Genomic DNA, 16,668 nt, shown 5'->3' with positions numbered 1-16,668 from the left:
TGAAGCTATTATCTTTAGTTGCTGGCACAAACCCCTCTGTCCAGTTACTTCAAACATGCCACTTGTCTGAGGCAGAACCAGACAGCTCTCAGCCTCGGTGTCATATTTGACTCTGAGATGATCTTCCAACTTTAGATCTGCTTTATCACCAAGACTTCCCCTACTTTTCTACTTTTACCATACTGAAGTGGAGCTGTGGTAAAAGATAAATAACCTACAGGTTTATGGGGACTATATTTCCATGGGTGTAGTTTCATTTGTTGTTACTTAAGCTGTTCTCTGGGGTATTTACAGATTCTCTGCCAGAGTTACTAGAGGTGAAATTCAACCCATTATGCATATAGGGGAGGTCATCTTCAGCCTCGGCTCATTTGCTACTGAAGCCATTGTTATCTCTAGATTTAACAATTCAATTCTCCGTAAACACTTTGCTACTCAAACGCACATCATTTCATTTGCTTATTGCTCCTGTGGCCACAAATATAGAGGCATCTGATGAAGTAATCATCACATTTTAATATTTTCTCATTTTCAAATACCTTACCACTCTCTATTTGTTAATCTTGTACAGCCTTGTGTTCTTCTAATGTACGCCTGAGCTTCACAGATTTTAATTGTTCCAGTTTATTGTTGTGCTTTTAGCTACCCAAGTCCCTAAGCTTCAGAATTCTCTCTTCAGTGCTCTTCTTAACTTTACACCTTTTAATACACTCTTTAAATCCTATCTTTCTGACCAAATATGGCTGTCATGTTTTGTTCTGTAATCGTCCTGTGAAGCACCTTAACTTGACATTGTTAAAAATCACACAACACCAGGTTATAGTCCAACAGGTTTAATTGGAAGCACACTAGCTTAGCATCGCTCCGAAAGCTAGTGTGCTTCCAATTAAACCTGTTGGACTATAACCTGGTGTTGCATGATTTTTAACTTTGTACACCCCAGTCCAACACTGGCATCTCCAAATCATGACTTGACATTGCTTGGCTCATTTTGATTGGTTTGGTTCAGGTTTTTGGTATTTAGCTTGCAAGTTATTCTGAGTGTGACTGATCAATACCACTTATTCTAAGGGACCTGCCTTTCCACATCTAATGAGTGGACAAATCGAACAAATATGGCAAAGCATTTAGTTCAAATTACACCTATTCTTGTCCCTCTGCTGAACTTTTGGTAAGTAGCTCATAAGAACCAATAGATGGTTGATACCCAAAGATCAGGTTGAAAAATACCAATCAAACATCCTTTCTGAATCGATTACTCAATGCCACATTTCTCAACAGGACTTTTATAATTGACATGCATAATTTGAAATAAGACTGGAACTATATTCAGAAGTATAACCTGTAACTTCCATCATCCTGAAGATCCAATTCTATTCCCTTAAAATCCATGAAGTATTTCCAATTCTGATGGATCTGTGCAAATAGCATAGTTCATCATTCATTGTTCCTCTTTTGAAAGTTGGCCAGTTTTCATCTTTTGCTTTCCTGTTAAACTGCACTTCAAATTAAAGGAAAGTAACTCTTTAGACATTCAGAGACCTACCATTTGCTTGCCTTATCAGATGTTATACTTTGAGTTTCCAGGTAAGTGTTGAGCATGGAAGATACCTATTTCACAATTCATCACTATTGTAGACCAGAGTTCAGTTGCACTATATATTGTTATAGGAAAAGGACTTGTCCCAGTGATAACCTCAAGCACTGAAGTTATGCTCAACTTTTACAAAACTCTAGTTGGGCCAGAGAGAATATGGTTCACAGTTCTTTATGAAAGAGGAGTCTCTGAGAAGACAATGTTTTTATCAAAACAGTTCTCGGAACAGGAGATTTTATCTCAAGGTTAGACTAGAGATTGAGTGTTTTGCTTTGAGCAAAGGAGATTTTATACAGCACAATGACAGGTTTAGACAGAGAAAAGCTGCTCCAAATTGTGTGGGCTGAGAGAAATAACTAACACAAATGGCAAAAATCTGAATTTCAGTGTCCACAAAGGTGGCAAAAGTGCAGACGATCAATCATTTCAAAAGTTTGAGAGAGTAGTTATAGTACTGACCAAGTTGCTCTATATGAAGTTGCTATGGCATGGCAGGCCGAATATGGACTTATTAGCAATACATAGCATAGCTTTACACAGGGTAGGTCTTGTCTTTCAAGCTTGATTGAGTTTTTTGGAAGAAGTGACAAAGATGATTGATGAGAATAGGGTGGTGGACGTTGCTGATGTGGACTTTAGCAAGGCCTTTGACAAGTTCCCTCATGGCTGGTTGATACAGAAGGTGAAGTCACAGGAGATCAGCTGTGAGCAAGATGAATACAGAACTGGCCTGGGCATAGAAAACAATAGTGGTGAGAAGGTGTTTTATTGTGACCAGTGATGCTGTGCAGACATCAGTACTGGGACCGCTTGTTTGTAATATATAATAAATAATGGAGGAGAACGTAGGTTGTCTGATTAGCAAATTTACTGAAGACACTAAGATTGGGAAAACTGTAGATAGTTAGGAAGATTCCCAAAGGATACAGCTGGTTATAGATGAGCTAGAGACATGGGCAGAAAAATGATAGATGGAATTTAACCTAGGCACATGCAAGATGATCCATTTTGGAAGGTTTATTGCAGGAGGAATGTATACAGTAAATGGCAAGCTTTAACATACGGAAGGATCCAGGCATATAGGTCCGCAGTTCCATGAAAGTGGCAATACAATAGGATAAAGTGGCCATAGCAGCACATGGTATGCTTGCCTGGCTTCATCGGTTGGGTCACAGTATAAGAACTGGCAAGTCATATTAGATTTCGGCCACATTTGGAATATTCACCACACTATCAGGTGGTTGTGGAGGCTTTAGAGAGTACAGAAAAGGTTTACCAGAACATTGCCTTGTTCAGAAGATGTTAGCTACAGGGAGAGATTGGATAAAACGGTTTTCACTTGAATGTTGATGGCTGATAGAAATCTGCAAAATCATGAGGGGCACGGATAATCAATCTTTCTTTCCAGGGTAGTAATGTACCAGGGCACATAGCGGGGAAGAAGTTTAACAATGAGGGGTGTTTTTTTTTGTACTTAGTGGGCAGTAAGTGCCTGGAGTGCACTGTCAGAAGGACTAGAAGCAGATACAATAGCAACAGTTAGAGACATCTTGACACACATGAATTAGCTGGGAATAGAGGGTTATGGACCACATAGATGCAAAACATTTTTACATTAGAAAAGTGTCATGTAGCAGTGCATGTTTGGTGGACTGAAAGGCCTGTTCCTGTGCTGTACTGCTGTTTTTATCAAATGGCGTCATTGTGCCATAAAGCCAATGGCCTGGTCCCAAATGCACTTATTACTGAGCCTCAAATTTTCATGAATCCTTGTTCAGCCTATCACTCACCACCCAGTTGTTCCAATAAGTTCCTGCCAGCTTAGTCCTGTCACAGATATTGACAGCACAAACTTATTATTGCTGTATCATTTTACTAATCTGCAGCGTGCAATGCTCATTAAGTTCTGTTCCCTACAAACATCATTTAAATTGGAATAGATGTCCAAATATCTCTAGTAGCCTATTAATTTGACAAATGTTCTGGAGTCCCAAGTTTAAATTCCACCACAGCAGATGGTAAGATTTTCATTCAATTTAAATTTGACGAGGGTAATCATGAAACCACTTATCTAACAAAAAAAACCACATTTCATTCACTGATGTCCTTGAGGGAAGGAAATTGCCAACCTTACCTGGTCTGGCCTAAATGTGACACCAATGTAGTTGACTCTCAACTGCTCCCTGGTCAATTAGGGATGGACAATAAATACTGACTTAGCCAGTAGTGCCCAAATCCAGTGAATAAATATTTTAGAAATCTGTCATAATTAATACATAATGGAACAATTGTAGAACCAAACCCACCTTTCTTGAAGATGGGTCTTTTGAGTTTGAATTGTAAACTTTTTCTCCCACAAGTGCTGCCAGATCTGCTGGGTTTCTCCAGCATTTTCTGTTTGTTTCAGAATACCCAGCATCTGTAGTAAATTGCTTTTAGTTGACTGCTCTTGTTGCTAGTTTAGAGGTGGATGCGGCCTGTTTATGTTAACATTTGGTGAGCTATTAAATTGCTGAGATTATCAGCAGTCACTAGATTCCATCAAGATAAATATGACAGCCTTAGTAGAAATTCTGCTGCAGCAGGTAATTGCAATAATTTTAACATTTAGATTGTGAAACTTCACATTCCAGAGACACAAGTTTCAGTGCAACCTAAAACACTCCTTACTCAAGAGTCAGACACTGGAAAGAGGAGTTAAATTTTCCACTTCCAAATAGGACAGCTGACAGGTACTTTGTTTTTAGCATTGAGCAAACATGCAAATAGTTTAATGGTTTATTAATTCAGTCAACAGTTAATATTACAAATATTTAAAAATTACTTAATATAAATAGTGGCAGCAAACCATTCCAGTACAGAATTATCACCAGTACAACAGACAGACTGGAGGATTAGACATCAACAGAAATATGAAAACAAAGGAAGTAAAGAAGTTGAAAATGAAACTAAATCAAGCTTGAGGTGATCTTGTGTCCATAAAAGCATGGGTTCTCCTTTATTTAAAAATCAAAAGTACTAATCAACTTGCCCTATAAAGTACAAAAAATGAACAGAATTGGCAGAAATTGATGGCTGTCTAATTTGCATAACAAGAACCATTAGTTGCTAATTACAACCAAAACACTCCTGTAAACCACTGCTCTGAATCTATACACAAGCATTTAATTAGAATCTAGAGACTTTAACAATATTACAAAGATTTTAGCTCCAAAAATAAATCAACATAAAATAAATTTTAAGAATTAGCATCATAAAATTATGTTTTCACATAAAAATACAAAATAATATTAATGACACTGGCTGAATAAGAAAATTATTCCAAGTATCATGCTACAGTTGAAAAAGTAGTCATATTTTTAAAGTAAAATAAAATAAGAACAAAATAGGCAAATATGCATGAAAAGTATCTCCTTTTTATCTTTTTTTAGCAAAACACTATCCAAAATAACTACAATCATTTACATCAGTACAAAGATCTCTGGATTTAAAAATATTAGCATGACAAAGGGGTAAAATTTCTGACAGTAAAAAAATGACTGTGGATAACTAGTTTGCAAATATGCAATGAAAAAAATAAATCTGCATTAAAAGGTTTACACTGTTATTCTTTTTCTTTTCTTACAAACATTAGAAACAGTATTGCACATCACAACACAGAGTCGAGGTTAGTCAGCCTTCCAAAATGTGTTATATTCAAGTCTTTCAGCATCTTTGAGGAAAGGCCTCATGGCCAGATGCAACAGGGGTTAAAATGTCAAGTGTTTCCCATAAAATATATTTGCTTATGTTTTCTTTTGCAAAAACACAGCATGGTTTTAAAAAAATTAATTTCTCTGCAGAGCCCTGCACCTGGGCAGAAATACATACATTCGGGGAACACAGTATGTGAACAAGCTTATTAGAATATAAAAATAATACAATCAAAACAAAATAATTACATTTCTACAAAAATAGTGAAAATAAATATGATTTCTTTAAAAAAGATGCATTACAGTGTTTGCCATTTTCTCCATGGCAATGCTGAATAATTCAGGTGCTACAGTAATAAGGTTGTCTCAGGAAAGAAATGACAGCAGATGAAACAAAAATCATTCTACCACCACCCCACCCTTAAAAAGGGCTCATTTAAGATTTATATAAATCAAATTAATTTAAACTATCTTGGTGATTTTACGCCTTTAATTTTACTTAAGGAGTTGGGGACATTTCAAATTACTGCACTTAGGTTCTGCAGTTTTATGTGGAAGAGTCCTCCTAAAGTTACCATGTTAGTTTATAAATGTTTCGACCTTCCAAATTTAGGAAGCAAAATGTATGGAAAAATAAAATTATCAATTTGTTAAATCATTTATTTGCTGAGTTAAATTATATATGCAGACCTTTCAATAATAAACATAGCAAAACTATCAATTTCTCTTCTAAATTCAGAAAATTGAGGTATTGCAAAGGAGATGCCATCAGTCAAAAAGTGTGCCCTAAAACAGCTGACTGTTGGAAAGAACTCTCACCAAGATACAAAAGTAGTGCATAACAAATGCCAATATGGGTGTCAGAAAATGGAACAAATTTGGCAGAGAACGAATGCTCCAAATAGCCTGGAGAACCATGGTAAGTAACAAATGGGGCTTTAGCCAATAAATAAATTAGTAAAAAAGCTATTCTTCAAAACAGCATTGACTTCAAACATTTTAAAATGTGCATCACAATCACTATAAACAGCAGAGTTAGACATAAACTACATACACAAAAGCACATCAGGAGACCACCAAATGTTCAAGACCAACATCTTGCTTACATAAAAAGATTGTCCCTAAGGATTATATACAGTTGTTCTATACAGTAAATGCTTGTAATGGCATGATCACCTTTATTGAATAAATAATTGACACCCGCATAACTTTCAGCAGCTTACAATACATTTTTCATTCTAGTGTGGTTAAACTGCAGAGAAATTCAATGCTTTAATGTCAAACCAGGTTAATTTAACACCATAGTCATCTCCATTTTGACTTTAAAATGGCTAGTTTGCTAAATCATGTAACTTGTGTGATGTAATCAGTACCATTTTATAACATTTTTGGAGGGGCTTGGAGTTTGGTGATTGTTTAGCAGTGTGCTGGCCATCTTTGGTTTTTAGAGGAAGTCTGAGCCATTGTACCAAAGAGTTTTATGAAAGGGGCAATGAAATCAAAAGCTTTTTATCCCATTGTTTACCATGTACTAATTTGTTTTAGAATTCTATCTACTTTTTAAATTTATATTTAGGACAGCAACTTACAACACTAAACAAAAACACACATATTAACAAGATTGCACAAGGAATACGAGATTACATCCAGTCTGCAAAAATCAAACTCCACAACCCACCAGGTTACAATAGTGGCTGCACATCTACTCTAAAAGCTATTTTGCATAATGTACACAAAGTGTAGCAGTAGGACATTCTTGTTACAGGAGTCACATTAATGCATGCAAGTTAGATTTTTTTTCCTCTTTTTATTTTAAGCTATTGTTGTACCTTTCATTCATGCGAACTAGTTTTTCTGAATGCTTGCCAAAAACTGACATCACATCCATTGCTGTGAAGGAACATGTATGAATATACTTTTAGTGCATGCATAAGGTGTACAAGTAAACATGCAATTGTTTAAATTCACATTCTAATCTGTGGCAGTCTAGGCCATTGCTGTCTGCATCTAATTCTTCCATAATGCAGCTGCTATAATTATGTTTCTGATCCCATTTTGTTACTGCATGTTCTGGCATTTAACATACCTATATAGCAGCAAAGCTTCTATTGTAGCTCAAGAATAATAAAAATGCTAAAATTGTTAAACCAGATCAGTCTCTTGAGGTATTATTTCTTGCAAGTCAAAATGGAGAGCAAAAACGTAACCCTACTTTTGTTTTTAAAAAGTTTGTGTATACATTGCAAATAGCAACATTAAAAAATAAAATTTTGTGTGGCAGAAATCACTCATCTATAGCTAAACTTGCCTCCTACTATTTGCTACCTTTGGTAAAATTACTAGGGACAGGTCTTGGAGATGAAACTGAGCTTCTGGAAATAAGTGCATGCTCCACCCATTAAAGATAGCAGCAAACTGTGCGCCCCTAAGTGGCAACATTCTCACTTCTAATTTTAAGTTTTTCTTATATAAAAAAATAACTTGAAAAAACTACAAAAAATCCTTTTTTCCAAAAACATGAAAGTACCTCAAAAAAGTTAGTAAAGCCTGAGATGCAGGGTTTTGGTGACAAACAGAGGCCTGTAGTGTATTAGCTGCTATATATGATGTATGCATCGAGAGCTGGGGTAGGAGGCAGAAGAATGCACTTATTTCTCCTAACTATTCATGGTTTCTTCAGCCTTTTTAAGCCTCATGCACTCTCCTCTTTTCATCTGTCATGATCCTTCAGGTGCCTGAATGTTATGTTCAGCTCCAGCGGAAGTGAACCTGTCGCGGGCGGTCGGCCCCCTCCTTCACCAGCGGTTTGTGGAACTCCCGGCCGGCACGAGAGTGGATGTTTGCCCAACAAAATTCACAGTAATACTGCAGACAAGTGACATTGGCACAGAAAAATGGAGCAAATTTTCCACCGCATCGAGCACCCTGGCACTCATCACACATTTGATCATCTAGCACGTATGGCTTAACTTCCACCTGTTGGAAGAAAGTGGAATTTATGGTTAATATTTCTTTCCTTACAGTCAGTACAAGAAATGAGGATCAAAAAGACTCAGGGCATATAAATTAGACTTAAAAGTTTTCAAGTTATTAAAATTATGCTCATCATGTTGGAATTATTTTGAATGTGCAGTCACCACGCTCCATGATCTATTTTCAAGAGATGAGACAAAATAAATAAACTAAGTTCCCAACTCTTGATACTAATCAATTGTTTCATGTCTTATTGACTGCAATACAGGAAATTGCTGATTACACCAAAAAGCCCGCAGATGGAAGCACAAAAGTGACATAATTGAGTGTTTCTCTTTCTAAAAGAGAAATTATATTTTGGCTACTGTTGGTAAAAACTCTACCGACTGGCAAAGCCCAGAGGACTGAACCAAAAGGGGAGATGTCATAGAACATGGCATATGGAAAAAGTAGTCCAAATACATCTCCCTTCTTTAGCAAAAAAAAATGTTTTGCTAATATTAGCTTTATCTTTGTTAATGAGAGTCTCAAATCAAATCACGATAGGGACAAAAGTTTAGATCGGCTGGAGTGGATCTGGGCTCACCAGATGCTAAAACGAAATACCACAGGCTGGAAAAATACATCCTACTGACCAAGTTGATTTAAATGGATGATCTTATACCAGGTTAACAATAAATGCACATTGTAAATGGGACAACAGCAATATGTAAATCATGTCAAGTTCACAAAAGTATCCTTTGCTGTGTTGCACAAGGATATGAGTGAGCCCCGTGCAAGTGTATTAGTTGTTAACTAGTCACATTTTTTGTCATTCGAGATGTATGCTTATTGTTTTGAGCTGGTTTTCAATATTTTACAATTACATCAACAATAAAATCTAGTTTTCTTTTCCTTGAAAAAGGCTTTTGGTCAATGAGTCTCATTTGTTCCCACTGGAATGGACTAAGTTGTTTATAGTGCCCTTGTACTCAGACATTGAATTCATTATCAGTCAGGTTCACAGCATGACAAACCATCACAGGTAATGATTTAGAGTTGCCGGTGTTGGACTGAGGTGTACAAGTTAAAAAATCACAACACCAGGTTATAGTCCAATGGGTTTAATTGATTGTCAACCACCTGAAGAAGGAGTGGCACTCCGAAAGCTAGTGTGCTTCCAATTAAACCTGTTGGACTATAACCTGGTGTTGTGTTAATTTTATCACAGGTAAGATCTCTTTACCCTGGACTCCTTGCGAGCATTGCCATGACAGATCAAACCATACACTTCAATAAACCTGCTCAGATCAAAAATAAACTACTATAATCCACCATAAAAGCAAAAAATTGAAATGGTTACTTTTATTTAAAAGGTGTTATTTGTTCACCTAATTTTCTCATTCTCATATGTAGACTGAAACAGTCAATTGTCAAATTAACCTTAGATTAACAGATTAACTGTGGCTATATCATACTTAGAAAACAGCATACTGGTAATCCAATCATGTTCCACTGAGCTAATTTAAGCAGTGTGAACAAGTTAAGAAACAGTGACAGACGCAAACTAATGCACCTCATTCATCTCTCAAAAGTGATTAAGCATTCAAAATACTCAGTTTGTGTGTATATACACAAAAATGAGAACAGAAGTATCTTGGAGGGCTATGGGGCTGAAATAGATTAGAAATAGGGAGTGCCAAGCTATGGAGGAATTTGTAAACCAAGATGAGAATTTTAAAACTATGTTGGTGTTTGATTGGAACTCAACATAGGTGACTAAAACTTGTTGAGTTATTAAAATGGCAGAGTTTGGGATGAGCTCAAGTTAATGAAGGGAGTGGCCAGGAGTCTACATCTTGGAACATTCAAGACTACAGGTCACAAAAGCATGAGTGAGGATTTCACAGGAGCAGTCAAGCTGAGAATGGTACAGATGTTAGAGGCGTAAAATTAGATTATATCAGTGATTTTACAGATGAGTTTGACAGTTCATTTTGGGATTGATTATGACTCCATGTTTGTAAACAGAACTGTGCAATCTCAGATTATTACTAGAGGACAGAATTTGGAATGAGGATCAAAACCAATAGCTTCAGTTTTCCCAAACACAAATGCACGCACATTAATTCAATGTAATGGCACAGAAACCTTTCATTTACACTTTTGTTGTCAACGTCCTTTATTTATAAAAGACACCAAGAAACACAATAGTTCATAAAACAATGTTCAGTTTAAGTCAATTCCCCATCTGCAAAAAGACAATTTGAATTTAGCAGTGTAAGATTGTTCGGTTCAAGCTTATTTAAGCTTGATAACGCAATGACTAAGTACACAACTATTGAAAGTAAAATTAATATGCCAGCATGAAGTATGTGGAGGTTAATTTGAACAGCTGAAGAGTTTAATGTTAATTTATAGCCTCAGCCTCTTCACAAGAACAATGACACCATAAATATATGCTTCATTTAATCACATCTGCAGAAATTGCATATTAATAAATTATGCATGCATGGTGCTGCTGTTAATTAAAGTTATGGGACACATGTGAGAGCTTAGCTAACAAATTAATAAAAGGAACAAAACCTAGGACAGCAAAAATGCTAAATCGTGGAAAATATATTAATTTTAAAATCAACAAAAATGGCAACTACAATAAATCTCGGAAAAAGTATTCTTTGGCTGGCTGGGTATCTGGCACACACAAATTCAGCCTCACATTTAGATATTCAAATCATGCAGTTTCTGTTTGCCAAAAATTGTAATGCATGTACTCTCCTGGTTAAGACCCAACGAACTTCAAAGAATTTAACAAATCATCAAGAGCCAACAGTCTCAAGTGCGTGCAAGGGTGCTGCATGATTCAAGGAGAAAGTGAGGACTGCAGATGCTGGAGATCAGAGCTGAAAGTGTGTTGCTGGAAAAACACAGGTCAGGCAGCATCCAAGGAACAGGAGAATCGACGTTTCGGGCATAAGCCCTTCTTCAGGATTCCTGAAGAAGGGCTTATGCCCGAAACGTCGATTCTCCTGTTCCTTGGATGCTGCCTGACCTGCTGCGCTTTTCCAGCAACACATTTTCAGTGCTGCATGATTCAAACTAGTTAATATGTAGCTCAACAGCAGCAGCTCAGGCAGGCTAGTTTCCCACCACCTAGCTAGAACCAAATTAATAGTTAGCATATTAGCTTGCAGGAGAATTTGAGACTAGAGGCTGATAATTGGCAAGTCACACTCACGCCATAAAACGAGACCATAATATGAACGTTACATTTGAAAGTGAAGTTACTCAATCTGAACCCAAGGTATTAAATGTGATAAAAGGAATTATAAATGAATGGGGGAAAATTAGCAGCGTTAGAGTGGTAAAATACATGAAAAGATAGGATTAGATATGTAATGAATAGTCTTTAAGGAATGGATGACATAGTATAGCAACTATACATTTCTTCGCATAAAATTCGCAACAAAGTCAGTCAACCAAGGCCAACAAAAAAAGTTAAACTTTGCATAAGGTTAAAAGATATTGGTCTATAAAGTTGCCAACGATACTAATAAAGCTGACGATTGAGGATTTTAGAGGGGATAAAGGAAGATCAAGAAACTGAAATAAATGGAGAACAGACTATCAATTAAATGAGCAAAAGGCACTAAAATAGACTGTAAAAGCCTTTAAGTAGATATTGACTTAGTTCACTACCAGCAGAATCTGGGGATTCTTGAAACAAAACTGGTACAGAAGCTAAATACAACAAACATTTTATTAACCAGCACCAATGGCTTCAGGAGTTTATCATTTGATCAAATATTCTGGATAATCAAGAGGTCCACATAATCAATAAAAATAAACACATTAAGCAATAAAAATCTAATGAAAGTGGCATATGCATCACTATAATATCATGAATCACTTAAATAATAGTGCAACATTGCCTTACAAGCAGACAATCTTCTCATTCACACCCTCAACTGACACCATGATAGATCACAGTATTTGATGAAAAATGGACTCAAAATTGAATGGACTCTTGATATTTCATGTGGCCATTCAATTGAACAAGTGCATTTATACTGAAATAAACCAAAGAACTATAATAATTGGACAGAATAGTCATAGATGTACAGCATGGAAACAGACCCTTCATTCCAACTCGTCCATGCCGACCAGATATCCCAACCCAATCTAGTCCCAATTGCCAGCACCTGGCCAAAATCCCTCCAAAAACTCTTCCTATTCATATACTTTATATTCTAAGAATTCATTTGATCTATCTTGTCTATACCTGAAACGTGCTTCCTTCTTTTTCTTAACTAAACACTCCACACAAAGGTCGGCTGGTTGATCTTTGAGGGGCCCTATTCTCTCCCTTTGTCCTTAATTTGTAAAAACCCTTTGGATTCTCCTTAATTCTATTTGCCAAAGCTATCTCATGTCCCCTTTTTGCCCTCCTGATTTCCCTCTTAAGTATACTCCAACTGACTTTATATTCTAAGAATTCATTTGATCTATCTTGTCTATACCTGAAACGTGCTTCCTTCTTTTTCTTAACTAAACACTCAATTTCTTTTGTCATCCAGCATTCCCTACACCGACTGGCCTTTCCTTTACCTTAACAGGAACATACTGTCTCTGGGCTCTCGCTATCTCATTTCTGAAGGCTTCCTATTTTTCAGCCATCCCTTTACTGGTGCTTGCAGGAGAATTTGAGACTAGAGGCTGATAATTGGCAAGTCACACTCACGCCATAAAACGAGACCATAATATGAACATTACATTTGAAAGTGAAGTTACTCAATCTGAACCCAAGGTATTAAATGTGATAAAAGGAATTATAAATGAATGGGGGAAAATTAGCTGCGTTAGAGTGGTAAAATACATGAAAAGATAGGATTAGATATGTAATGAATAGTCTTTAAGGAATGGATGACATAGTATAGCAACTATGTCATCTGCCCCCAGACAGTTTTTGGAAGTTCTTGCCTAATACAATCAAAATTAGCCTTCCTTCAATTTAGAACTTCAACTGTTAGATCTAGTCTATCTTTTTCCATCACTATTTTAAAACTAATAGAATTATGGTCGCTGGCCCCCAAGTGCTCCCCCACTGACACCTCAGTCACCCGCCCTGCTTTATTTTCTAAGAGTAGGTCAAGTTTTGCATCTTCTCTAGCAGGTACAACCACATATTGAATCAGAAAATTCTCTTATACACACAAATTCCTCTCCATCTAAACCGTTAACACTATAGCAGTCCTAGCCTATGTTTGGAAAGTTAAAATCCCCTACCATAACCACCCTATCATTCATACAGATAACTGAGATCTCCTTACAAATCTGTTTCTCAATTTCCTGCTGCCTATTAGGGGTCTACAATACACAATCTCAGTAAGGTGATCATCCCTTTTTTATTTATCAGTTCCACCCAAGTAACTTCCTGGATGTATTTCCAGGAATATCCTCCCTCAGTACAGCTGCAATGCTATCCCTTATCAAAAAGGCCATTCCCCCTCCTCTATTGCCTCCCTTTCTATCCTTCCTTTAGCATTTGTATCCTGGGACATTAAGCTGCCAGTCCTGCCCTCCCTAAGCCACGTTTCTGTAATTGCTATGATATCCCAGTCCCATGTCCCTAACCATGTCCTGAGTTCACCTGCCTTCCCTGTTGGGCCTCTTGCATTGAAATAAATGCAGTTAGATTTATCAGTCCTACCTTGTTCTCTGCTTTGTTCCTGCCTGCCCTGTTTAACACTTCTGTTCTCAACTGTATCAGTCTTAGATTGATCTCTTTCCTCACTATCTCCCTGGGTCCCACCCCCTACCTTACTAGTTTATATCCTCCTGAGCAGCATATTCTGGCAACCGTCACAGGACGAGGTATATAATTTTTGCCGGTTTAATTTGATTTAAGGTGCAGGTTATATCAAAGTTTGCTATAATTACTTTGTGTTATTTTTGTGGAGTAAGATAAAAGATACCTCCCAGAGAGAGATTCAAGGAAGTAGGGAAATTGAGGAATTAAAAAGGAAATTAAGTTTAGTAAGAAGGCAGTGTGGAGAAATTAGTGGAATGGATAGTTATACAGCACAGAAACAGACCCTTCAGAGCAACTCTTCCATGCCAACCAGATATCCTAAATTGATCTAATCCCATTTGCCAGCATTTGGCCCATATCCCTTTAAACCCTTCCTAATCATATACCATCCAGATTATCCCATACACGCACCACATCTTCATGAAAACGTTGCCCCTCACTTTAAACCTCCTCCCTCTAGTTTTGAACTCACCTACCCAGGGAAAAAGACCTTGGTATTCACCCTATCCATGCCCTTCATGATTTTATAAACCTCCAGAAGGTCACCCCTCAGCCTCAAGCGCTGCAGGGAAACAAAGCCCCAGCTTATTCAGTCTCTCCCTCTAACTCAAACCCAGCAATATCCTTGTAGTTTTTTCTGAACGCCTTCAAGTTTAACATCTTTCTGGCAGACCAGAATCAAACACAGAATTCTCAAGAGTTCTACATTTCCAAAAGGGTGTAAGGTGTAGAAGCAAAAGCAGGCCATTTGGCTCAAAGTCTGCTCAGTCATTCAATGAGATCTTTGTTGACTCGATAATCCTCAATTTTACTTATCTGCCTTATCCCATTACGCCCAATTCCTTAAATGATTAGAATCCCTGAACATGGAAATATACAGCATGGAAACAGCCCAGCATTACATTCGTTTACGGTAAAGGTTTGCACAAATTTGCCACCTAAGAGAAAAATTCCTTCTAATATCCATTTTAAATAGGCGACTCCTCTACTGGAGATTATGTCTTCTGATCCGAGACACTCCCATGAGAAATAACCTTTTCACATCGACGCTGTCAAGTCACCGAAGAATCTTGTATGTTTTAATAACGTCTCCTTTCATTTTCCTAAATGCCAATGAAAAGCAGCTGAATCTAGTCAACCTCTCTTCATGAGAAAATCCTTCCATATCAACCTTACGAACCTTCTCTGGGCAGCCTCCAATGCCAGCATGTCTTTCCTGAGTTAAGGGGTCCAAAATGTTTCACAGTATTCAAGGAGCGATCTGACCAGCGCCTTGTATTGTTTTGGTAAAGCTTCTAAATTTTTGTACTCCATTTCCTTTGAAATATGAGCTAATATTCCATTTGTCTTCCCCATTACCTGTTGGACTTGGATACTAGATTTTTGATTCAAACACTAAGACCCCCAAATCCCTCACTGTTGCTGCTTTGTGGAGTATTGTCCATTTAAATAATTTTCAGGTCTTCTATTTTTACTGTCAAATTGCATAAACTCACATTTTGATACGTTATATTCTATTTGTTACATTTTTGCTTAGTTGTTTAACCCATCTATATTCCCTTATAGATTCCCCATACCAGCCTCAATACCTTGTCAAGGCATACAAGACCACAGGCCAAGAGCTGGAAAATTGGAATAGAATAAATGCTTGTTTTTGACTGGTGCAGACTTAATAGCCCATTGACCTTTTTCTGTGTTGTAGACCTCTGACTTACTCTCTACCAATCTTGTGTCAACTGCAAATTTGGCAAGAATATATTCACTTTTGTCATCCAAGTTACTAATACATGTAATAAATTGTGGACAGGCACAGATTCCTGTTGTACTCCACTAGTTACAGGTTGCTATCTTGAAAATGCCTCTTTATTGAACTCTTTGCCTTCTATTAATTAGTCAATCCTCTAGCCTTGCTTATACCCCAACATCATGAGCGCTTATTAGAATAGGAATATACGGTCATGTGTAATTTTCCAAAACAAGATTAAAACTTCTATAATTTGCCATACCACAGCACCTAAATTAGTCTTTTAGTCATTAATGACTAAAATAAAGTCATTAAAGAGGAAAAAAGTAAGAGGTCATCACAGTTCAATTAATGACTCCTGGGCTCAGGGTACGCTGAAAAACCGGGCCAAAAATCACCAAGCAGTGCCAGCCTGAGCCAAGACTACCGAGTTGAGATCTCCATGCTGGGCTCTTGGAATACTTGGATGCTGCTGGGACAGGGGAGGTTTGGGAGAGAGACCACCCCGCCAGGTTGTTGGAAGCCACCTTGTCGCTAGGTATCGGCCAGGAGAACACTTCTTCTGCATTTGTTAAAAGGTGAGGTATCATAATAAATAGAAAAATTTAAAAAACATTCAAAAGAAATAAAAATAAAGTGGATGGAGTAGATGAGCACCAGGCTCCTCGGCTGAGGAACCCACATGTTGTGTTATCACATCCACAAATATCTACTCCCTCCATCACAGATGCTCAATAGCGGTTTGTACTATCCACAAGATGCACCGCAGAAATTTGCCAAAGCTCCTTAGACAGCACCTTCAAATCCATTACCATGGTGACCTAGAAGGACAAGAGCAGCAGATACTTGAAACATCAGCTGCAGGTTCCCC

General features: G+C 37.3%; 1 protein-coding gene and 1 long non-coding RNA gene across 3 annotated transcripts in view; one reads left to right on the top strand and one right to left on the bottom strand.

Annotated features, from left to right (window-relative positions):
• Positions 1 to 8,148, top strand: part of LOC148152113 (uncharacterized) — a 51,497-nt gene extending 43,349 nt beyond the window's left edge. Inside the window, exon 3 of the long non-coding RNA XR_015757026.1 lies at positions 8,021 to 8,148. This is a non-coding gene — a long non-coding RNA (uncharacterized LOC148152113). The remainder of the gene's footprint in view (positions 1 to 8,020) is intronic.
• Positions 4,362 to 16,668, bottom strand: part of cpeb2 (cytoplasmic polyadenylation element binding protein 2) — a 120,123-nt gene continuing 107,816 nt past the window's right edge. For both annotated transcript variants that reach the window (XM_043694490.2, XM_043694496.2), the window contains one exon: positions 4,362 to 8,265. In XM_043694490.2, the coding sequence (XP_043550425.2) occupies positions 8,038 to 8,265 (228 nt within the window). In that variant the 3' untranslated portion in view covers positions 4,362 to 8,037. The remainder of the gene's footprint in view (positions 8,266 to 16,668) is intronic.

The sequence above is a fragment of the Chiloscyllium plagiosum genome, unplaced genomic scaffold (genome assembly GCF_037043375.1).
Source record: "Chiloscyllium plagiosum isolate Xiang-an unplaced genomic scaffold, Cpla_swu_hap1 HiC_scaffold_1, whole genome shotgun sequence".
NCBI classification, from domain to species: domain Eukaryota; kingdom Metazoa; phylum Chordata; class Chondrichthyes; order Orectolobiformes; family Hemiscylliidae; genus Chiloscyllium; species Chiloscyllium plagiosum.
Note: the sequence above shows the minus strand (reverse complement) of the source record. Positions and strands in the feature narration are given on the sequence as shown.